This window comes from Capricornis sumatraensis, chromosome 20, assembly GCF_032405125.1.
Source record: "Capricornis sumatraensis isolate serow.1 chromosome 20, serow.2, whole genome shotgun sequence".
NCBI lineage: Eukaryota > Metazoa > Chordata > Mammalia > Artiodactyla > Bovidae > Capricornis > Capricornis sumatraensis.
In genome coordinates, this window is record NC_091088.1 from 61,108,618 (window position 1) to 61,132,413 (window position 23,796).

The 23,796-nt window shown below is 51.7% G+C and overlaps 2 protein-coding genes across 5 annotated transcripts; one reads left to right on the plus strand and one right to left on the minus strand.

The window, feature by feature from the left end:
• The first annotated feature begins 4,218 nt into the window (after positions 1-4,218).
• Positions 4,219-9,079, plus strand: CD37 (CD37 molecule). 2 transcript variants are annotated; one of them, XM_068992739.1, is made up of 8 exons: positions 4,219-4,320; positions 4,423-4,495; positions 5,516-5,640; positions 5,768-5,842; positions 6,353-6,457; positions 7,163-7,399; positions 7,740-7,823; positions 8,868-9,079. In XM_068992739.1, exons 1-8 carry the CDS (start codon positions 4,252-4,254, stop codon positions 8,943-8,945), a joined length of 846 nt encoding a protein of 281 aa, XP_068848840.1. In that variant the 5' UTR covers positions 4,219-4,251; the 3' UTR covers positions 8,946-9,079. The 2 variants fall into 2 exon arrangements, with proteins under 2 accessions (XP_068848840.1, XP_068848841.1); XM_068992740.1 differs by lacking the exon at positions 7,740-7,823.
• A 238-nt stretch (positions 9,080-9,317) lies between these two features.
• TEAD2 (TEA domain transcription factor 2) lies at positions 9,318-22,514 on the minus strand. 3 transcript variants are annotated; one of them, XM_068991865.1, is made up of 12 exons: positions 21,545-22,514; positions 21,095-21,159; positions 20,557-20,619; positions 19,433-19,444; positions 19,096-19,203; positions 18,938-18,996; positions 16,471-16,535; positions 15,276-15,424; positions 12,614-12,787; positions 11,402-11,563; positions 10,583-10,735; positions 9,318-10,069 (listed from the first exon to the last, which is right to left on the minus strand). In XM_068991865.1, exons 1-12 carry the CDS (start codon positions 21,774-21,776, stop codon positions 9,956-9,958), a joined length of 1,356 nt encoding a protein of 451 aa, XP_068847966.1. In that variant the 5' UTR covers positions 21,777-22,514; the 3' UTR covers positions 9,318-9,955. The 3 variants fall into 3 exon arrangements, with proteins under 3 accessions (XP_068847966.1, XP_068847964.1, XP_068847965.1); XM_068991863.1 differs by lacking the exon at positions 19,433-19,444; XM_068991864.1 differs by lacking the exon at positions 19,433-19,444 and having other exon boundaries at positions 19,087-19,203.
• Positions 22,515-23,796: the final 1,282 nt, after the last annotated feature.

Below are 23,796 nucleotides of genomic sequence, written 5' to 3' on the forward strand. Positions count from 1 at the left end.
TGTAGAAAACCCTAAAACCCCACCAAAAAAAAACCCTGTTAAAACTAACAACTGAATTCAATAAAGTTACAGGATAAAAATCAACACACAAAAGTCAACTGCATTTCTATACGCTAACAACAAACTATCTTTAAAAAAAATTGTGAAAGCAATTCCATTTGTAATTGTGTCAAAAACAATAAAACACTGAGAGACCTGTAAATTGAAATCTATAAGACACTGAGGAAAGAAACTGAATAAGACACAAAAAAATGCAAAGATATCCCATGTTCTTGGACTGAAAGAATCAATATTGTGAAAATCCCCATAGTGCCCAAAATAATCTACAGATTCAGTGTAATCCCTATCAAAATTCTCATTGCATTTTTCACAGCAATAGGAAAAAAACTATCTTAAAATTTGTATGGAACTACAAAAGACCCTGAATAGCCAAAGCAATCTCAAGAAAGAACACAATGGGAGACATCGTACTTCCTGATTTCAAACTTTGTAATATATACAACGGAGAAGGCAATGGCACCCCACTCCAGTACTCTTGCCTGGAAAATCCCATGGGCAGAGGAGCCTGGTGGGCTGCAGTCCATAGGGTCGCTAAAGTCGGACACGACTGAGTGACTTGACTTTCACTTTTCACTTTCCTGCATTGGAGAAGGAAATGGCAACCCACTCCAGTGTTCTTGCCTGGAGCAAAGTTATAGTGATCAAAGCAATATAGTACTGGCATAAAAACTAGCACATAAACCAGTGAAACATAATAGAGAGCCCATAAATTTACTCATGCATATACAGTCAACTAATTTTTATAAGGGTGCCAAGAACACATGATAGGAAAAGAACAGTCTCTTCAATAAATGGGGAAACTGCGTATCCAGATGCAAAAGAATGAAACTGAACCACTGTCATACACTACTCACAAAAGTCGAAAAGGATTAGACTTAAATGTAAAACCTGAAACTATAAAACTAGAAGAAAGCATAGGAAAACATTTCCTTGAGGTTCACCAAATTGGTCTTGGTAGTAGTTTATTGGATAAGACACCAAAAGCACAGGAAACAAAAGCTAAAATAAGCAAGTGAGAGTACATCAAACCAAAGATCTTCTGCAAACCAGAGGAAACAATCAAGGGCTTCCCTGGTGGCTCGGTGGAAAAGAATCCACCTGCCAATGCAGGAGACACGGGTTCCATCCCTGGGAAGGTACCACATGCAGAGTAACTAAGTCCATGCACCACAACTATTGAGCATGTGCGCTAGAGCCCGGGAGCTGCAACTACTGAAGCCCAAGTGCCCTACGGCCCGAGCTCTGCAACAAGAAAATCCACTGCAATGAGAAGTCTGCATACCGCAACTAGAGAAAAGGTGGTGTGGTAACAAAGACCCAGCCCAGCCAAAAATAAATAAATACAATTTTTTTAAAAAAGGAAATGATATATTGAAATATTCAAATATTCAATATTGATATACTGGGATCAAATATTTGCAAACCATATATCTGATAAAGGGCTAACAACATTCAAATTACATAAATAATTCATATAACTCAACAGCAAAAAAAGCCAATAACTCAATTTGAAAAAATGGGGGAAGGATCTGAATAGACCATTTTTTTCTGAAGAAAACATACAAGTGGCCAACAGAGGCATGAAAAGGTGCTCAACCACTAATCATGTGTGTGTGTGCGTGTGTGTTGCTCAGTCGTGTCCAACTCTTTGCAACCCCATGGACTGTAGTCCACCAGACTCCTCTGTCCATGGGTTTTCCCAGGCAAAAATACTGGAGGGGGGTGCCATTTCCTTCTCCAGGGGATCTTCCTCACCCAGAGATTGAACCCGCATCTGTTATGTCTTACATTGGCAGACAGATTCTTTACCACTAGTGCCACCTCAGAAGCCCCGCTATTCATGAGGGAAATGTAAATCAAAACTATCAAAACCATGCAATACGACCTCGTAAGAGTTAGGATAGCTGTTTTCAAAGAGAGATATCAAGTGTTGGCAAGGATACAGATAAAAAGGAATCATTGTGCACTTTTGTGTGAAGATAAATTGGTGAAGCCACTATGGCAAACAATATGGAGATTCCTCAAAAAGTTAAAAATGGAAGCACCATATGCTCCAGCAATCCCACTCTGGGTACATATTGAAAGGAAATGAAATCAGTTTCTTGAAGGGATATCTTTTCACTCATGTTCATTGCAGCATTATTCACAATAGCCAAGATATGGAAGCAATCTAAATGTCCTTCAACAGATGAATGGATCAAGAAAATGTGATATATATATTTCTAATATATGTATTACAATGGAATATTATTCAGCCATAAAAAAGAAGACAGTCCTGCCACTTGGGACAATGTGGATGAACTTGAGGGGGACATTATGCTAGATGAAATTAGCCACAGATAGAAAGTTAAATACTGGTATCATTTGTATGCAGAATCTTTAAAAAAATGTTTTAAGTCCAATTCCATAGAAACAGATTATAGAATGGTAGGATGGGTTGGGGAGTAAGGAAAATGGGGAGACATAGGTCTAAGGGTATAAATGTTCAGTCGTAAGAGGAGTAAGTTCTGATCTGAGGATCTAAATGTACAGTACGGTAACATAGTTAATAATACACTATTGTGTGCTGGAAAGTTGCTGAGAGTACATTTAAGTGTTCTACACACACACACACAAACACTGTTTACTATGTGAGATGAAGAACATGTTAATTATCTTGAGCATGGTAATCATTCCATTATATATATGTATATATATGAAAAGTGAAAGAAAGTGAAGTCGCTCAGTCGTGTCTGACTCTTTGCGACCCCATGGACTGCAGCCCACCAGGCTCCTCCCTCCATGGGATTCTCCAGGCAAGAGTACTGGAGTGGGTTGCCATTTCCTAATACACATATATAAAATTTTCCTGTATACTTTAAATATACATAATCATACTTGTCAGTTATTCCTCAATAAAATTAGGGTTAAAAAAAAGAAAGCCTAGAGTTAAAAATCAGAATATTACTAATATGAATTGATTTTTGATGACATTAATAAGAAAATAAATTACATTCAGAGCCTTAAAAAAAAAAGTGAATGAGATTGCTCAGAAGAGAGAGAGGGAACTGGCTCTCTAAGGAGGTCTGGTTTTCCTGGGTAGATGTTGAAATGGTAGGAACATCCATAATGTTAAATAAACATCGATGGGGATTTGGGACTTGACAAGTGAGAAGCCTGCAGGATGTCAGGGGAGATTTCAGAGGCTGCTGGCTGTGGAGCTCAGGCCTAAAGATGATCAGGTACTGCAAACCTGGATCTAACGGCCAAGGTCCTGGGCTCAGTCTTGACTCCTGTGGGGCCTCCCCTTCTCGGGGCCTCGTTGCCAAAGCAGGAAGTACTGCCCTAGGCTCAGCTTCCGCTCTGGGTGTTTTGGTACTGCCAAATCACCCCTTTGCACTGGGGATCTTCCCACTTGGGGCCTGCAGCACTTTCACTTCCCCCAGGTGCCCAGCCCCTGCCCCAGCACATGGGAGCACCTTGGTCTACTTTGTGGCTAAGAACTGGACACAGATTCCGAGAGCGGGAAATGATAGGACGGTGGGGGTGGGGTAGATAAACAGAGGAAGGAGGACAGGCACGCAGATAAGGGGCCAGAAACCAGAGAGGAAGAGGATGCAGACCTGGTGGGGAAGGGGACAGAGATCTAGAGGTATAGAGAGTGAATCAGATCCACAGAGAAAAGAACAGAGACCCAGAGACTGCAAAAGCCAGGAAGTGGTGGGGGGTGGGGGGGAGGGCAGAGATGAATGCAGAGATGGCAGAGCTTTGCAGGCAGTGAGGTCAGAGTGTCTGTGAGGTCGGCTGCTGTCCAGGGCCAGCCTGGGGTCCTGGTGCCCAGAGTAGGTGGGCTGCAAGTACATCAGGATGCCCTATGGGTCCCCCAGCCTGAGCCATGGAGATCTGGGAGGAACTGCCTGGCGTGTCCTTGGTGCCCATCAATTTCAAGGCCCCTCAGGTACTGGGGTGTGCGTCCCAGTGGGGCAGGCAAGGGGAGATGGGGATGAAGACCCAGAAGAAAGTCACCCTGCATGTAGAGAGGCGGGGGGTGGGGCTCCAGCCCCAGCACTTCCTCTTTCTCTGAGTTCTTCCTTTCTCTTCTGTCTCGGCCTCTCCCCCTCTCTCTCTCAAGGTCTCTCTGCCTGTTCTCCCTACTGCCACCACCCCTTCTGTCCTGTCCCTCCCACCGGTGTCTCACCCCTCTAGGAGAAGATGTCAGCCCACGATGGCTGCCTCAGCCTTGTCAAGTACCTCCTCTTCGTCTTCAACCTCTTCTTCTTCGTAAGTTGCCTCTTGGCTCTGGAGCCCAGGTCCCAGCCCCTGCCGTAGCCACCCCATTTCATTTCCCTGTGTCGCCCACTAGCCATACTCTCCTCTCCCCAGGTCCTAGGCAGTCTTATCTTCTGCTTCGGCATCTGGATACTCATCGACAAAACCAGCTTCGTGTCCTTCGTGGGTAAGGGGGCTGAGGCAGTCCGGGGCTGGGTGGGGACGTTGTTGGGGGGGGGTTGGAGCGGTCTTCCTGGAGCAGATATGAACAGGGCTCCACTCCTAGGGGACTCCTAGGGTCTCGCTCATCCCAGGGAGGCCCACGGTGCCCAGCTTTCTTGTCTGATCTTAGGCTCTGCTCCACTCCTTGCTATGGCCACAACTTCTGAGCCTCAGCTTCTTCCTCTGGCAAATGAGTTGTGCGTACCAATAACAATAATAGTGGCCATTTCTCAGGCACTTAGGTGCCAGACAGCTAAGTGTCGCATCTTAGGTGACAAGTAGGTGTCAGATCTTGGGCAGAGATGCTTATCAGATTCTCCCATAAGTCTTCCCTCTCTTGAGGTTCAGAGAGGGGAAGTCACTGGATGTCACACAGCAAGGAAATAGAAAAGCAGATTAACACTAATAATCATTGCAGGAAAATAACACTGGGGTAGTAGTCAAAATCCAAATAACTCATGTTTAATAAATGTTTATAAGATTTATTAAATATGAGGAGGCCTAGAGGACTGGTATAGAGGAACGGACTGAACACATGTCTCCCATGTGTTCCTCAAAACAACTCTAGGAAATAGATATCATTATTCCCTAGGTCTCAGGAGGTTTAGGTGGCTGATCCAATGTTGCAGAACAAGTGATGAGGCTGAAACTACCAAGGGTGAGGAGGGGCTGAAGGAGGAGAGACTGAGAACAAGAGGGAAAGACAGAGACCAGGAAGAAAGAGGGACAGAGATCCAGAAAGAAGGGAACACAGACCTAAAGACAGAGAGGGCCAGAGACCAGAGAGAGGTGGGAAGAATTCCAGGAGGCAGAGATTCAGTGTAGGACAGGGACAGAGACTCAAGAGAAAAAGATGCTGGGAGCCCAGGAAGAGGCCCCCTCCCCCAGGTTACTGTTCCCCATCTGGGAGAGGTGTGGGTGGGGAATGGGGCTGTCTGGAGCTGTGCACATGGAGCCCAACGTCACTGCCTCTCATCTCCCCCAGGCTTGTCCTTCATGCCCTTGCAGATATGGTCCAAGGTCCTGGCCGTCTCAGGAGTCCTCACCATGGGCCTTGCCCTCCTGGGCTGTGTGGGGGCCCTGAAGGAGTTCCGCTGCCTCCTGGGCCTGGTGAGTTCCCCTCCACCCTTCCACCTCTAGGATCGTTCACATCTTGTCCTTAAATAGAGCCCTGGCAGCCCCTTCATCCTGGAGAGTTCAGCCTGACCTGCCCACTCTGTCTTCCTCCCTGCTCCAGTATTTTGGGACACTGCTGCTCCTGTTTGCCACACAGATCACCCTAGGAATCCTCATCTCCACTCAGAGAGTCCAGGTGAGCTCACCTTCTCCTCTCCTCACCTGAGCTAGTGGGTGGGGAGGGGGAGAGTGGAAAAAGACAGAAGCAAAGGCAGACAGAGGCTAACACAGACAAAGATAAATAAGAGAGATAGAGAAGACAAAGTCAGAGACTGGTAGAGAGACACAGAGAAGGATCTAGAGACAGCGAGGGTCAGAGACTCACCAACACAAAGGAAGACAGAGATCCAAAGGGAAACAGAAGTGAGGAAAGAAAACACTTGGAGAAACAGCTCCAAGAAAGAGACAGAAACTTAATGAGATCGCGGGAGACAGTGGAGACACAGAAAGACAAACGGTAGAAACAGGCAGAGAGCGGTTTGGAGGGATAGAGACATAGCTAGCCATTCAGTGAAACACCGAGGCTGCCACGAAGATGCTCAGAGACGACCAGAGGCTGGAACGGCTACGGAGTGGCTGGAGTGGGTTGGAGCAGAGGGCAGTGGGGAAGTAGGTGGGGGATTCAGCCTCAATCTCGGCCTGTCAGCTGAAGAGGAAAGTGAAGGACGTTGTACAGAAGACCATCCAAACCTACCGCGCTCACCCGGAGGAGACGGCAGCGGAGGAGAGCTGGGACTACGTGCAGTTCCAGGTGCGTGAGGCCCCGCCCACCAAGATCCTTCCCTCTAGCTCTGGGATTCTGACTTGGCTCCGCCCTCTGCCTGGAGGAGACTTGGCCCCGACGGGATCCGAGCCCCCAGCTCTAGGACCCTAACGTAACCCTACCCACCCAAGCCACCTCCAGCCCATGGCGACTTGGCCCAGTCTCCCAGCTCCCAACCCCTGCAGTGACTCCGCCCCCTGGCTCGACAGGACTCCGCCCTCAGTCCCAAGGCCCTAGCCTGACCCCACTCCCTGCCCAGTAGTGACTCTGGTTCCCAAGGGACCAGGCCCAGGTGAGATTCCTTTCCCTGGTCACTCACACGGGCCCCACTCTCCCATCCATTTTCCCCCTACTTACAGCTGGTTTGTGCTGCCTACCCAATCCTCCAAAGCACGATTCTGCGGCCCTTTCCCCAGGCCCAAGACCCCCGCCCCCGTGACTCCTCTCTCCCAACCTCATGTACCCCTACTGTCCCTTGGCCCTGCTGTGACCCCACCCCAGCCCACAGTTCTGTTAGCCCTCTACTCCCCAATATGACCCAGTGCCCAGTCACACCCATCACCTAGTCCCCTCATCCCCCAAAGCATCTTGCATCTCTCTAGTCCTTGTTCCTCTGACTTTGTTGTTGTTGTAGTTGCTTTACAATGTTGTGTTAACGTCTGCTGTACCCTGTTCCTCTGACTCTTCTCTCAGCTGCGCTGCTGTGGCTGGGAGTCTCCTCAGGACTGGTTCCATATCCCCAGCATGAGAAGCAACGAGTCCGAAGGGGACCGCGTGCCCTGCTCCTGCTATAACTCATCGGCGACCAACGACTCCACAATCTTCGATAAGATCTCCTTCCCCCAGTTCAGCCGGCTCGGATCACTGGCGCGGCCCCGACACAATGCAGAAGTTTGCTCGGTCCCCGCGAATAGCTACATCTACCAACAGGTGGGGAGGATGTGGAGCGCAGGACCAGAGGGGTCTGACAGGGTGGGGCTACGGGAAAGGGCTGTGCTACAACAGGGGCAGAACCCCTACAAGGGGCGGGATCTTTTGGAAGGGCGGGGCCTAAAGAAAAGGCCCAGGCGAAAGGGTAGGATCTGGAATGCTGATACCTGGGGATGGGGTCTTCGGCTTGGACGGACTGAAGCCCAGAAACTAGAGACCACTGATAACTAGGGAATGGGGTGGTACCTGAAAGAGGGGTTAAGGCTGGACTGAGGGCAGTGGGCCCCGGGCTTGAGAATCCCAAAAGGAACCTACCTATAACCTATCCCTGTATCCCCAGGGCTGCGAACAGAATCTCTCCAACTGGTTGACCAACAACCTCATCTCCATAGTGGGCATTTGTCTCGGCGTGGGTCTACTCGAGGTGATCTGGTCCCGCCCCCACTCGCGATTGGCCTAGATGGCCCTGCCCCAAATTGCACGTCCAACCAGTCTCTGGGAAAGGCGCATGCATTGATAGAAATACAGCCAATCCAGGCCTTTCTGGGACTCCACCTGGCCTAGCCTCTGTGAGCCCTGATTGGTTGCACGGAGGAGCAGGCGTTCCCGCCCTTCCTCACGAGGCTCCCATTGGTCCTCCTTGATATCTGCGGATATACCTTGCTATTGGCCGCAATCTCCCCCTTTCCCCGCAGGTGAGTGTAGCCGGGCTGAGCCTGCTATTACCGCGCAGCCTGTTGCACCGCGAACCCCAGCCGCAGGTGCCGGGTGCCTACAATTCGAGCTCCGGGCCACGCCCGAGCACCACCGGCAACGGTGGGCGCAGCGGTGTGCTGAGCAGCAGCGGGCGTAGCGGCAGTCTGTGGGGTGGCTGGGGCATGGCGGACGCCTGCCCCAACTGGGGGGACAAGGCCCCGCTGGGCAAACTGCCCAAGGTGCTGGGGCCCTGGTCGCTTTGGGAGCAAGACGAGGAACAACTTGAGACCGGGAGCGCAGGAGCAGAGATGGAGGCCGAGATGGAATTAGAGGCAGAGACGGAGGAGGAGATAGATGAGCATCCAGAATAAAGGACCCTGGGCTTTCTCCAGATCACACTCCTTCTCAGACTCTAAGACCCTATGCTAGACGGAGCTGGGCTCCCCCTACCCCACCCTATTCGCCCTTCTTGCTTCTAACTCTATTCCCACCCCTCCCCAGCCTGCCCATATCTTTGGTGTCCCCACCCAATTACCCCTAGCCCTTTTACACTAATGCCACCACATTCTCCAAACTGCCGTCCCTGAGTCTTTCCCCACCAGACCCATCTCCTACCTACTCCCTTCTCCACACGTCCCAAGGTGAAGCCCCGCCCAACTCGCGGGTCCTCGTTTTTCTGCCTCTGGCCCCACCCCCTAGATTTTTTTCTCTAGAGACCCCTCGACTCTCCTGGCACCCTCTCGACCTCTGACCACGTCTCCTTTCTCTGTAGCTCAGCTTCATGACGCTCTCCATATTCCTGTGCAGAAACCTGGACCACGTCTATGATCGGCTCGCTCGGTACCGCTAGGCCCCGCTCTTCCCCAAGCCCCACCCCGACCCCCTCAAGTGTCCAGGGTATTTAGTTCCCTGTCGCCTGTAAATATTTGTTTAATCCCCAGTTGGCCCCAGCCACTGAGCCCTCATTCCCCTCGAGGGCCCAGGTGTCTGCCTTTCCCGCTGCTGTCACCTGCCCCCCCCCCCACCCGTGGGACGTGGGGTTTCCGGCCACCAGCTTCCTGCCCCGAAAGATACCTCATTTCCTTGCCTCAGCTGTCAGCCTACCACCTCCCACTAGATTTATTTTTAGCCCAAGCCCCAAATAAATCCCCTACATTTTGGTAAAAATAGCTTTATCCTCTGTCAAAACACAAACCAACACATTTGGGGGGCGGGGCGCGGGGGGTTGGGGGAGAGGAGAGGGAGGCAACACAGTCTAGCCCCACGGCACATTTAGAAGAGGGCATGAGATTAAAAAGCCTCACCCCACTGCTTGCCCAGCTGAGAAAAAGTCACGACCCTAACACCCACTTATAAATATCTTGTTATATTAAAAAAAATAATAATATATTTCCAGGGCCCACCTGACTCTGCCCCTGCACAGAAAAGGTTAACCTTCAATATTCGATATCAGGGTTCCCGGGATGGAGGTGATAAGAAGAGGGAGATTGAGAAGAGGGTGATGTGGAAAAACAGGGAGGGACGAGCCCATGTGTCACTGGGGCCCTCCAAAACATCCAGAACAAAGAAAAGGGAGGGCACCTGTCAGAGACAGAAACCAGTGCTATCCCAGGGGTTGTCTCACTCCTGTCCTCAGTGCCTAATGCTCTGGGGTGATCTGTCCTTTCAGACACCCCTGTGAGGTTCCAAGATCAAGATTCATCCTCCCCTCTCAGTCCCAGCCCATTCCACTCACCACCCAGCTTTTACAGTCCTAACAGGGAGCAGTCCCCTCCCCACGTAAGAAGCATGGGGAAAGCTGGAGGTCCTGCCTGGGAGGAGAGGGTATTCTGGAGGGTGAGCCACTTTTGGGGTCCCCCTTCAGTCCCTGACCAGGCGATAAATGTGGTGCTGGGCCCCCCGCTCACTGGTGGAGACTTCAAAGACGTAGGCGGTGCAGAGCAACAGTTCCTGGGTGTCTCTGTTTGTCACCACCTGTCAAGGAGGCCAGGAGAAAGGGGTTTATGCTTGGAACAGAGGGCAGGGAACACTGTGGACCCCCCAACCGAGATGTCATGGGATAAGGGGTCCCCACCATATCATGTTCCCCCAGGTCGACGGGATGCCCCACATGCCAGGCTCTAGGTCTGAGGGTCTGCAGGGAGGGGCCTCACATCAGATGGTGTGTCATGTTACAGGGTCATCACACTCCCAGAGTTAAAGGGCGTCCTACCATACATTAACATGTTCCATGGGCTAAGGTTAGGTTCCCTGTGAAGGGGGGGGTCCCCTAAGCTGAAGATCCACTGTAGGGCGTCCTTCAGGTCAGCTTTCCTCTTATGAGAATGCTGTGGAACCCCCACCATATCAGTTTCCTGGGTAAAGGGGTCTCCTAAGCGAAGGGTCAAGAGTGAGGTGCCCCCGTGTCAGTTTCACAGGCTGAGGGTCAGTCGTGGACACTCCCCTCCACATCAGGGGCCCTGCTCAGGCAGGGAACCAGCGCATCACCTGCAGGATGGTGAAGTTCTCCAGGACGCTGTTCATCATATAACGCTCGGGCAGCTGCCGCAATTTGTGCAGAAAATTCACCAGGTACTCGCACATGGGTGAGCGCAGCAGGCGGTACACGAACCTTCCGTCCTCCAGCTGGGCACGCTCCGTCTGAACCAGGGGTTGGGAAAGTAGGGAGGACAGTGACTCAGAGACACAGGGGTTCACCCCCAGAGTCCAAACCCACTCTGTGCGACTTCTCAGATGCCATACCCACTCCCCACTGCCATCTTCTCTCCATCGCGCCATCCGCAGTGACCAAAGATGAAAGCTTTAAACCCTCAGGTACCCAGTTCAGGATTACTGAGCCAGCCTCTCAGAGCTGTCCTCTGAACCCTCAAAGACCTCTGAACTCATGTGATCTCCAGGTCCTCAGATACCCTCAAACCCTCCAGAGATCCCTCCATGAGCTCTCCAAAGCCTGTATGACCTCTGTACTTGAGACCCCTCAAGACCTCAGCAACCTCTAAGTGTGACCCCTAACTGCCTTGCCCTGAGGATTCTTCCATATCCACAAGAACTGTTTGAATCTTAGTGACAGTAAATCTCTGTACCACACAGTAACCTTAAACCCTCAAAGTGACCCCTATAGATAACTTTGGAACTCCATATTAGCTCTAAGTCCATGTGTGAAAGAGGCTAGGGTACCCCCACCCCACCATGCAGACCCCCAAACGCCCAGAGCTGTTGTACCTCCTGGTCCATTTACTCTGCGCCCTCCCGAGTAGCAGGTGGCTGGGTGCCTACCCACCCAGAGCGCCACCCCTCCAGCCTCACCTCCACCTTCTCCACCACCTGCTTGCCGAAGGAGCAGACCTTGGAGGAACAGGTGAGGGTCATGTGTTCCAGGCTCTCATACTGGCTGCTCACTCCATAGAAGCCACCGCTGCTGCCGCCTGCCCCCACCTCCTCACCACTCGGGCCCCAGTTCAAGTCCGCCTGGGGGATGGGGAGGTATAGGCAAGTTGGAAGGGATGGCCCTTATAAACAGTGGGAACTCTTCTCAAGTAGGAACTCTGCCCCACAGCCTGGTGGCGCCTATTGCTTTGCAATCACCCATCTCTCTTCTTTAACAAAGTCCCCACCTCTCCAGTTTCGGGGAAAAAAACCCACCCTTCCTTCCAGCAGTTGGGTCCCCCAATGTCCCTGACCCTCTCTCCCCGGTAACTTCCCCATCAAAGAGGCCCGGAATTCAAGTTTTTCTCCTGAAATCTCCAGCTCAGGAGCTCAGCCCCTGCCAAGAGCCTGGTTAATAAGGAGGTAGTTATTCCCTAGCAACCAGAGGCTCTCCCTCAAGGCACTTCATGACCCTGGTTGCTAAGACAAGCACCTACTCCCTAGCAGCAGGGCCTGGTGAGGTCTGGGGAAGCCCGACGCCTCTCTGGAAAACTCTCCCAGGCCCTTTCAGCCAATTCTCAGAGGTCAGATCCCGTCATAATCCCAGTGGCCAGGTGGACAAACAGCCCAGGGTTCGAACCCTCACCCCTTGCAGCGGAAGCATGGAGTCTCAACCACCGGACTGCCAGGGAAGTCCAAAGGCCAGACATTCTTAGCAACAGGGCCTGGTGGAACCCAGCAAAGCCTCATCCTCTCTTTAGAAACCAAACACTCCAGGATTCATTTGCTAAGGGGATGGGGCCATTCATCAGCAACGAGGCTTGGTGTGGTCAGGTGGGACACAGGGAAATCTGAAATGCCACAAGCCAATCCCCAGGGCTATATCAGTCGCACGACTGGGTATGGCAAAGTCTAGTGGAGTCTGCGGAGGATGTAGGTCCCCACACCTGCACTGATCCCATCCATCCCGCCCTGTGGGCAAAACTCCTTCCTGTTCCTTGCTGCTAAGGGAGCTGACACTGGGAGCCATGAGAACTGGTAAGGCTCAGGCTGACCTGGGCCGGTCCTGAGACTGTCTCCCTTAGAGCCAGTGCCCTGAGCTAGGAGGCCACGTGATTTATGAGCCCTTTTGTTTGTGGTGGGGGAACTTACCCAGAATTTGACCAGGAAGAAGGCATGGGGGGGCCCGCGATCATACAGCTCCCGCAGACCACCCTTTTTCTCGGGGAATTTGTCGTAGATCTGCCGGACGTCCACACTCTCGAGGGGGGGCGCTCCAGGGCTGGGGCAGTGCTGGCTGATGTGTACAAACAGGTGCCTCTGGTACTGAGGAGGGACGGCCAGGGGTAAGGAGTGGGAGGCGGGCTGGACCCCCAGTCCTCACTGCCCAAGCACATCCCTCACCCCATCACCATCTGCCACAGCTCCTGCTAACTGTTCCACTGGGTCCAGCTCTCAGGCACTGTCCCCACTCCCTGCTGCCCTTTTACTCCCCCAGTCCCTCAGTCCCCAAGCCCTGTCTTAGTGCCCAGGTCTCTGCCCTGTCCCCACAGCCCTTTCCTCTCCCGCCCTCACTCCAGCCTTCTCCTTGGCCTCCCAGCCTACAAGCTCTCCTCTCCAGTTCATCGCTCACATGGCTCCAGAGCTGACCAACCCTGCTCATAATCCTCCCATGGCTCCCCAGTGCCTCCCAGGACAAAGCCCACAGCCCCTCAACCTGACCCTATATTTAAAAAGTTTTCATCGATGGATGGATGGGAATCCACACAGCCCACATCAGAACTTCCTATCTGTTCCTTTTTTTTTTTTGGCTGCACCAGGTCTTAGTTGCCGTATGTGGGATCCTCAATCTTTGCTGTGGCATGTGGGATTTTTAGCTGTGGCATGTGGGGTCTAGTTCCCTGACCAGGGATTGAACTCGGGCCCCCTGCTTTGGGAGTGTGGACTCTCAACTAGTGGACCACCAGGGAAGTCCCTCTGTTTCTATTCTTATCACTTCTGTTCATACCCTGAAAATATTCCCCTTCTTCTTTTCCAGAACTAACCCTCCTCTGATCTTCCCAGGCTCAAGTCCATCCAAATCTGCCTTTTCCTGGAAGCCTCCTTGGATCGCAATCAGACGGCATCTCTCTACCCTCCCTTTCCCATGGTTCCCCATAACCCTCTAGACAAACCCTGGATCCCTCACTCAGCTTGGCAATGTCAGCTTCTCCAGAACCAGCTCCCACCATATTCCATTATTTGTTTTCCTGAAAACTTCATGCTGTTTCTATCTCTGTGTCTGAAGCATCCAGTTCCTGACATGGCAAAATCCTATGTAACCCTCAAAACTCAACTCAAATGTTGTCATCTCAGGGATGTCTTCACTCACTCCCCAGATATGATTCCTCTGTACACTCAGAAACACATGAGCTTCCCCTATCCCAGCACATATTCTGGGTCCCAGGGCTACAAGGCAAAGTCTCTGACCTCAGGGAGCTACTGGCAGAAACAGGAAAATTTTTACATCCTTCCATAGATGATAGAACCTTCAGAGAGTGATGTATGCTATGAAAAACTAAAGCACAGGAATGAGGGGAAGAGTGATGGTAGCTGGCATTTCCATAACGTGGCTTGGGAAAGCCCATCTGAGAAGATAATCAAGCAAAGCAATGAATGGGTGGAAGGAGAGAATGGGGATATCTGGGAAAAGCACATCCAGGTGCAAAGGCTCTGAACCAGGAGCGGGTATGGCATGTTTCCAAGCGGGCGTGGAGGTCGGTATGGCCAGACCAGAGTAAACAAAGGTGAGAGGAAAGGAGGTAAGATCAGAACAGGAATGAGGGTCAGACCACCCAGAGCCTTGGAGGCAACTGAAAGGACGCTAGCTTTTGCTCCAAGTGAGACGGGAGGGTTTTAACCTGATCTGACTTGGGTTTTACCAGGACCACGATATACAGAAACTGGTATTTAGATCACTGTGGCAGATACTGCTGTGTTTACAAACCCTATTTCCTTTTCCCACCACTAAACTACACTTCCCAGGCTCCTCTGCAGTTAGATGTGACCGTGTGACTAAGTTCTGCCCAATGGGATGTGAGCAGACCTGATAGTTGCCACATCCAACCCAGATTCATAAAACTTGCATAGTTCTTAACTCTTTGCCTTCCACCATCTGCCAGCCAGATGCAGAGCATCCAGCAGCATCTTCTTGAGTCCTAGAAAATGGCAGAGCCACAAAATGAAAGAAGCCTGGATTTCCCAAATCATTCCGTGGAAGGCTCCTAACGACCAGCCATATTGAAATGTTAATGAGTGAGAAACTTCTATGATGTTCAACCCCTACAGGTTGGGAGTTATTACTTCTAAGAGTCAGTCCACTTGGGCTGTTATTGCCACCTGTCTCTATCCTAAGCCAGGAAAGCTCACACCTAGAAGCAGATTTTCTTCCCCAGGTTCCCAGTATCCACCACAAAGCCTAGTGCACAGTTGGCGTTCAAAAATGTTTACTTAATGAATGACCGATGTCCTGAGGGATTTCTCTGGCTTTCCCAACCCATGACCCCATGACCTTTTAGTAGTTCTCAAAGTGTGGTCCCTGGACCAGCAGCACCAACATCACCTGGTAGCTTGTTAGAAATGCAAATTCTTACATCCTACACCAGATCAACTGAATCAGAAATTTTAGGAGTGGACCTAGCAAACTATGTTTCAACAAGCTCTCCATGTTATTCTGATACATGGTAAAATTGGAGAACCACTGCTTTATGCTTGCCCTTGCTAGAACCCTCTTCATTCCAAAACCCTCCCATGACTATGCCAAAATTGTACTCACAGAGTCAGTTGCATCCGGTGGTTCCACAAAGGCCGAGAACTCCACCAGCTGCAACCGAGCAGTGCCCAGAGCCCGAGCCTGCCAGGCTGGGGGTGATGGGGCAGGTGGGGGCAAAGCGGGAGGTGAGAGGGCTTGGGGGGGCTCGTACCCTAGAGAGAGAGAAGAACAAACAGTAAAAATTGCTAATATTGATTGACTCTGTCAAGCACTGTTCTCTCTTGCCTGCCTCCTCTTAGAAGCTGAAAAAGCTAAATACTCACTTTCCCAGCCTCCCTTGCAGCTAGAGGTGGCCATGTGACACAGTCCTAACCAATGAGACGTTATGGAAAATCTGCTGGGGGGCTTCTGGGAAGGAGTTTCTTCTTGAATGAAAAAGATAGAACTTTTGGAGGAGAGAGCTTTTGGTTCTGGCCAAGTCCTCCTTGGGATGTGATACCTGGAGTCACAACAGCCATCTTGGGATAAGACAGAGGCCACTAGAGAGATGCCAGCCCTGGTACTGCTGAGCTGCTGAACCAGCATAGGAGCAGTCCACCTCCAGACTTTTTGTTACGTGGAATCATAAAGCCTTTACTATTTAAGGCACTATTAATTTGGATATTCTGTAACTTGGAGCCAAAAGCATTCCCACTTGATGAATCTGTGAAACCTGAGAGTTCTTTCACCAATGTGAGTTCTTAGGACCACCCAGCATAGACTTCTGGAAATCATCTTTGCTACCAGGTGGACAGAGCCTGCCAGAGAATGAAGCCACCATAGAGGAAAGCAGAACCAAGCAACTCCTGTTGCTACCATTTGAGTTCCTGTATCCAGCCATGCCTGAAGCCCTAACTCCTGACATGTCAGTTACCTGAACCAATAGAATCTCTCCTTTTTGTTTTTTTTCTTTTTTGGGTCATCTAGCTTGATTAGGATTTTTATCACTTGCAGCTGAAAGAATCTCGATTAATGTATCAGTGTCCCTGATATCCTTCAGGTTAGCAAGTGATCAAACATAAACCCAGTAGATCTGGCTACAGAAGCGAGGATCTCAACCGCTACAAATTCTGGGACATCTTTCCACACTCCCACAGGCCCTGCCTCAGAGCTAGATCTCAATAAGACAGTATCCCCTAATTCATGAAAGGTAGAAAGAAAGGCAGCTGGAGCTGAGAAGAGAGGGGAAAACAAGAAAGGGTGGAGAAAAGGCTCTTACCTGGGAGGTCAGTAGATGGAGGAGTCAGTGACAAGGAGAACGGTGTCTGCGAGAATGGCTTCACACTGAGGGAGAAAGGAAGCTGGGGGTCAGCAAGAAGGAAAGATGCTAATCATACCAGCTAACAATCACTGAGGCGCCATGGCAAGCCAGACCCTGTGCAAGCACGTTATGGGCACCATTTCCTTGAAGACTCACAGCCTATCAAGGTAGGTGTGATGATTGCTCTTCTCATTTTGTATAGGAGGAAACTGAGACAAACAGGGGTCAACTGACCAGCCCAAAGTCACACAGCTGGTATGGCGGAACCTGGGTTCAAACCCAGATCAGCCCCAACCACAAACCTGTGATCTTAAGGGGCCCCCAACTTTTCTGGCACCAGGGGCCGGTTTCATGGAAGACAGTTTTTCTCCAGACCACAGGTGGGAGGGAGGGGAACAGTTTCTGGATGATTCAAGTACATTACATTTATCGTGTGCTTTATTTCTGCTCCTGCCTACATCAACTCCACCTCAGATCATTAGGCATTAGATCCTGGAACTTGGGGACCCCTGGTCTCGAGGATATTCTGGTACCTCTCACAAAATGGCAGAAAGAGAACACAAATGGGGTCTCAAGAGGTGGGAAGAAAACAAAACATAGGAAACTTGGAGAAAGAGGAGGCTGAAGGCTCAGGAAGGTGGGGAGAAAAAGACCAGCGGGACATAAGGCCAAAGTTCAGGGTAAGGGATCAGTACAATAGAATCTGAAACAGTGCTGTCCAACTCACAATAGCCAAACATGGAAGCAACCTGTGTGTCCATCAACAGATGAACGGGTGAAGAAAATGTGGTACATATATACAGTGGAATACTACTCAGTCATAAAAAAAAGAATTAAATAATGCCATTTGCAGCCACACGGATAGACCTAGAGATGATCAGACTACGTGAAGTAAGTCAGACAGAGAAAGAAAAATACTATATTATATCACTTACATGTGGAATCTAAAATGACTCAAATGAACTTATCTACAAAACAGAAGCAGTCACAGACCCAGGGAACAGATTAGCAGATACAAACTATTATATATAGGATGGATAAACAACAAGGTCCTACCACATAGCACAGGGAACTATTTTCAATATCCTCTGATAGACCATAGTGGCAAAGAATATGCAAAAGAATGTATATATATGTATAACTGATAACTTTGCTATATACCCAAAACTAACATTGAAAATCAACTATACTTCAATTAAAAAAAATTTTTTTTAATAGACACTCTGTAAAACATAATACTGAGAGAAGAAAACTGGCATATGGATCACACTTCAATTTTGTATTTACATAGGTGATGATTTAATTAACATTCACTGTCCCGCATTTGACTATCAACTCCATAAAGATGGGATCCCAGTACCCAGTGCAATGCGTGCTGAACCACTCTCCTTCCAGCCCAACCTCCTCCCCTGCAAACCTGTGGTTCCTTTGGCCCCCAGAGACTTGTTCAGACCATTTTCTGTGCCCACATACAGCAGTAGCTCCCAATGAACTTTCTTCTCTCCCAGCCTGGATCCCACAGCTTGTCTTTCTCTGGTAACACTCACCATGCTCCTGCCTCACCATCCTGAGGCCACACTGCTCCACCAATGCCCACCTAGCCTGGATCCACCCCCACCTCTCTGGGCTGAAGACTCCATGAGCCTCTGTGGCCCATTTCTAGTCTTCTAGACTCAAGGACAGGGAAGCCTGGCATGCTGCAGTCCATAGGGTTGCAAAGTGTTGGACAAGACTAAGCAACTGAACAACAAACAGGACTAGAAGCATATCTTATCACCCTCAGGGCTCTCCGAGATGAAAAGGGGCCCATTTCCTTCCTTCTGACCCTGAAAGAAGATAAGGATCCCTGCTCTACCCTCAGGCCCAAGAATCACCTTTATGGGATGAGAATGAGCCTTCCCATGAGCCTCTGGGGCTCCCACTCATTCTTCTGGACCTGCAGAGGTTCCCAACACTTTGGATCTACAACTGCCTTTCCCATGAGCCTCTGGGACTCAGACAATCTCTCTGGGAGGCCACTATCCCCATGGGCATCCTACAAGACTCACATTCATCAAATCCCACACTGAGCTCATTTCTGCCCCAAACCCACTCCTCCCCCAAGCTGCACATCTCTGGATGGTCCCACCTACCCCAGTCACCAGCCAGATCCCAAGCACTGTCCTTGCCGCCTCCCTCCTTACCCCAGCAGACCCCAGCCTCATTTCTCCTCCTCCTGTCTCTCTGTCCCCACTCAGACCAGCTCCTCTTCTCCAGACCACTGCCCCAACCGCCTCCCTGGGATCCAAATCCAGACAGCCTGACTCCAGAGCCTACGTTCACAGAGTTAGGAGCTGGAAGGTGGAGCGAGAAAGGTCTGGGCAGGGAGGAGGGAGGGGGTTGTAGGGGGATGGGGAGCAGGTGCTGAGCTGGAATAAGAACTTACTCAGGAACATTCCATGGGGGCCCAGAACTCCCCGACCAAAACTGGAAAAGCTCCGGGGTCTGAAGAAAAGACAAAGAAGGGTGGCGTCAATCAATTTCCTGTTGCAACTGTAACCCCATCCCTCCAGCCCTGAACCCCACAATTCCCACCCAGGCCACCTGAGGACCGGCGGGACCCAGTTTGGCCTGCAGGGAAGGTGCTGAGATGAGCTGGGCAGAGGACATGGTGGCCATTGTCTGGAAAGCCTTGTCCTTGGAAACCTGGTCCTGGAGGAGAGGTTGGAGGTCCATGTTAATGGGGAGTCCCAGTGGATACAGGAAGGGTGGGACAAGGACAAGGCAGGGCAAACCTGGGGAGATGCAGAGCTGGGGAGTCAAGACAAAGCGTTGGGGTGGGTTCAGGTCCCTCTCACTACAGCCCCCTGCCCCTCCTGGCCTCCTCAGGAATGTCTGTCTGGGTAAGGAAGCGAGTGGGAGGATGGGCAGGGGGACTTACCACATTCAGGGCCTGCCCATGGGCAGGGGGTTGGGGGTGCCAAAGAAGAAAAGAAAACATAACTTAGCAAATGAGGCCTGGACTCCTCCCACCCCCACCCCACACACACCTTCCTGCCCTCCCAGCCCCTACAGCCCAGCCACCCTGAGCTGAGCAAAGGGAGGAAGGGGGAGCAAGGGATGAATATGGAACAAGAAATAGAGAAGGCCAAGCCCAGAGGGGGAAAGGGGCTCCCCCATCCAGAATATAAGACAGCAATGGGGGTTTCTAGGTTTCAGAAAGAGCCGGAAGTGGAGGTTTCTGAATATGCAGACCACAGGAAATGAGACTATTAGACCCGGAGGGAAGAGATGCTGAAGGTTTACCAGCCCAGACAGGGCAGAGGAGGAACAGCAAGCTCCAGAAAAGACCAAAGACTGGAAGTGAAGGTTTTCAGACTTAGTAAAGGGAAGGGGACCTTCTGGGTACAAAAAGACCAGGTAGTGGTGGTCCCCAAGTCCTAGGGAAGAGCAAGAAAAGACCTCAACTCGGATGAGAAGAAAAATGAGGATCTCAGGCCAAGAGGGAACAGGAAATCCAGAGGATGCAAAAAAAGAAAAGAAAGAAAGGGATATGAACATCTCCAAAAGGAAATGAAGACTTCTGGGCAGAGAAAGTGCAGGCGGGCCACACAGGAAGATGAACCAGGAGACAAAGAGGAGATCTTCACAGCACAAGACGGAAAAGAGCCATGAGGATCCCAGGGAGAGAAGAGGGAGGGGAGGGGAAAGAAGACAGGAGCAGTCAGAGGAGAAGCCCAACGCCCCATCCTTCTGGCCTGTCCTAAGCTAAATCTCAGTCCCCCTCTCTCTATAACATTTTTCTACCCAGGGTCTCTGTTCACCCCCTGGCTGGGCCACAAACCCCCCACCTTGGGTCTCTGCTCTCCTGCTCTGTATGCCTCTCTGGGTGACTCTATCCCCCTCTCCAGGTCTCTGCCCCCACACCCTGGTTCTCCCTCTTTCTCTGGGTATCTACTGCCCTCTCTCTCTCTGGGTCTCTGTCCCCCTCTCTCTTGCCTGTCCTCCTCTCTCAGAGTGCCTCCGTCCCTCTCAAGGTGTCTATCACAGTTCCTTGACCTCTACCTTGAGCTTGGACTGGATTTCCCTCGATTTCCTTCGGGCCAAAACCTGGATGTGACTAGAGACCTGAAGGGAGGGACAAAGAAGCAGAGTCAGGCCACAGCCACTCACGCCTTGCATCCCCTACCCCTTCCCTCCCTCCCTGCCTCCAGATGCCTCCACAAAGCTGGTGAATATGAAAGATGACAAATATACAGAATGGGTCCGTCATCTCAGCACTTCGGAACAGTTGTGTCCATAAAGACCTTTCTCTTCTTACGAACATTACTAATCATCCCCAGATCCAGTAAATCCAGGTCTTATTTCCCTCTCACACCTTGTTCTCTTTGGCCCTCTGTTCGGTCTTACCCTCTGGTTCCCATGCAACTGCTAAGAGAACTATACCAAAATAGGCACAGTTAGTGCACACTAACCAAGGTGCCAAGAGGAGAGACAAAAAGCACATGAATAAGCCTCTCCTCTAACCTGGATCTGCCAGTAGGATGAGAGCCTAATAAAACAAGCCCACCCCAGACAGAAGCCCACCAGACAGTCCTGAAACCTGTTTGCGAGTTCGGGTCTTTCCCGTTCTCAGCTTGATGTAGCGGGCAATCAGCTCATTCCGACCTGAAAAGTCAAGATGGAAGAGAGTTAGACCTTCAGCAGAACTTCCCAACAGAGAAGACACCAGGAAAGGAGAGAGACGCAACATTTTCTCAGCAAGCCGCAGGCTACACAGGAGAGGAGTTATGACTCCAGGCTTTGGAGCCAGGCAGCCTGGGTTCAGATCCCAGTTCTGCCACACACTGGCTCTGTGTGGCCTCAGGCAAATCACTTAGCCTTGCTGGGCTTTGGGTTCCTCATCTGTGCAAACGGTGATGCTAACTCCTACCTGAGTTATCATGAGCACACAATGTGCTTTTATGTGAACAGTGATTAGAGCTTCCGCCAATGTTCCTTAATATTTTTATTAACCAGTAGGGGCTAAGGCAAAACCGAGGGCTGGACTCACCATACATCTTGCCTTCATCAGACAGGATGATTTTCCGCCGGCCACAGGGCGGGTAGATGGCCAGGGCCTCCTGGAAGCTCTGCTCGATGTCTGGACTCCAGACACCTTCTGCGTCTGGGCCCCCGTCGCCCCCCGCCCCCTCACTGCCGCCGGTGCCCTCCTCGCTTCCTTCCTCACTTCCTGTCCAGCCGCTGCCATCGTCCAGAGGGGCCCCAGCCCGGGGTTCCCCCATCTGGGCCTGGAGGAACACAGAGTTCAGCAAGGTTCCCCGGATCCACCCAGAGAGACCTCAGAACAGAGGTCCAGATCACTGGGTCTGAGGGGAGAGGCTGGGGGCAACTGGACCCCCGGATCTGAGGGAGGAGGGGGCTGGAAGCTGAACTCCTCGATCTGAGGGAAGCAAGAGACTGGGAGCCTGGATTCCTGGGTCTTGGAGAAAAAGGGGCTGGATTTCTGGGGAAGTTTAGGGTGAGAGGGTTCTCCTCTGTGTTCTCAGTGGAGCCTGGATTGTGATGAAGTCTTGAAGACCCCAGTACAATGCCTAGGGTCCAGGAGGGCTGAAACTTTGGCTGTGGATTACTGGTTTAAAGAAGATAGGCGTCAGAGCCTAGCTGCAGGGAAGGGGGATGTGGGTGAGATCTTCTCAGTTCCATGCCAAGAACAGGTGCCAGGGTGTGAGCAGCAGCTGCTAGAAAAGGAGGGGCACCGGCCCTAGGAAGGCTGAGGGCAGATCCAGACACAGAGACTCAGAGAGGACAGAGATTCAGAGAGAGGAAACACGGACCTAACTGTCGGGGAACAGAGACCCAGAGACAGGGGGACAGAGACCTAGAGAGAGAAGGACAGAGACTCAGGGCAGAAACTCAAGCCAAAACCAGGAAAGACCCACAGAACCACAGACTGGGGGGCAGGGGCGCCCTGCCATCAGGAGAGCCAGAACAAAGGGCCCAGGCGTCCCCTCCCCCAGTTTCCCACAACCCCTATCAGGGGAGGGACTGGCCAGCGAGGGCGCCTCCCCTCTGGCCCCCAGCCCCGCCCCTTCCCTCCCCTTCCCCTCCCCCCCTCCCCCCCTCCCCGTGCCGTGGGCTCTGATCCAACTCAAGTTCCCAGTGACTTTCCGGAGGCCGGGAACAGGGGGAAACTTTTTCCAATACAGTCAGATCCCGCCTCCCTGGCGGCTCCACGTCTTCCACGGCTTTCCCAGGACCCCAGAGTCCGGACTCCCATCCCCCTCCTCCCTCGGACCCCGGAGCCCCGGTCCAGACAGACAAAGCCCCAGGCCGAGCCCAGTGGCGCTGCGGCATTCAGGACCCCCGTAGGCCAAAATCCCAGCCCAGCTCTCCCCCATGTGGCCAGACAAAGAGACGGAGGAGCCGAGTCAGAAAGGTTCCCCCTAATTTCCCGCCCCAGGTCCCAAACCTCCGGAGAGACAAGATGAAGATCCAGAAAGTCCCGGAGCCCCCTTTCGGCCACCCAGGAGGCCTCCTTTCTCCATGAGGAGAACCAGGCGTCCATAAATGACACGCACAAACCAATTCGGTCAGAAACAAGCATGGGGCCCTTTCTCACTTGAAACCGACACCTCCACAGACACTCACACCCCCCAGCGTCCCCAGCCCTTACTCCCAGGAGCACACTCCCAAACTCAGACACATCAACAGACACTCCAACTCTGGCGAAAGTTGCAACTCCACACAGACTCGGTCAAGAGCGCAAATTCCTGCCCCCCGGCCTAAAGAAGGCGGCAAGCAATTCAGAGACCGTCCCACGAACACCTCAACTCGTAAGGTGTAACTTCCCACTCGAACTCACACACCCTAAAGCACGATCCCCGACTCCCGCCGGCGCCTTCCTACCTACCTCCCGGCCTGGGGCTGGGGAGCCGCGGGCGGGCGGGGCTGCGAGGGAGAAAGTTGCCCGGGAGCTTTGTTTGGGAAAAGTGGGAGGGACCGGAGGGGGGGGCGGGTCCCGGCGCCGGACAGCGGGAAGAGGGATTCTATGGTGACAGTTTCGGGGAGGATTTTCGCTTTGGCCAAAGAGAGGTGAAGTCTAGCTGGGGCCTGTGAGAATTCCGAGATTCTGATGCTTGGATCCATGAGAGAGGAGGGGAATGGAGGGTCTGGACACCTGGGTCTGAGGGAGAATTGATGGGGGCCCGGAAACCTGGGACTGAAGGAAGAGGAGACTGGGGGCTAAGATTCCTGAATTTGGAGGAGGAAGGGTCTGGGGCCCTGGCCTCCCAGCCACCCTCC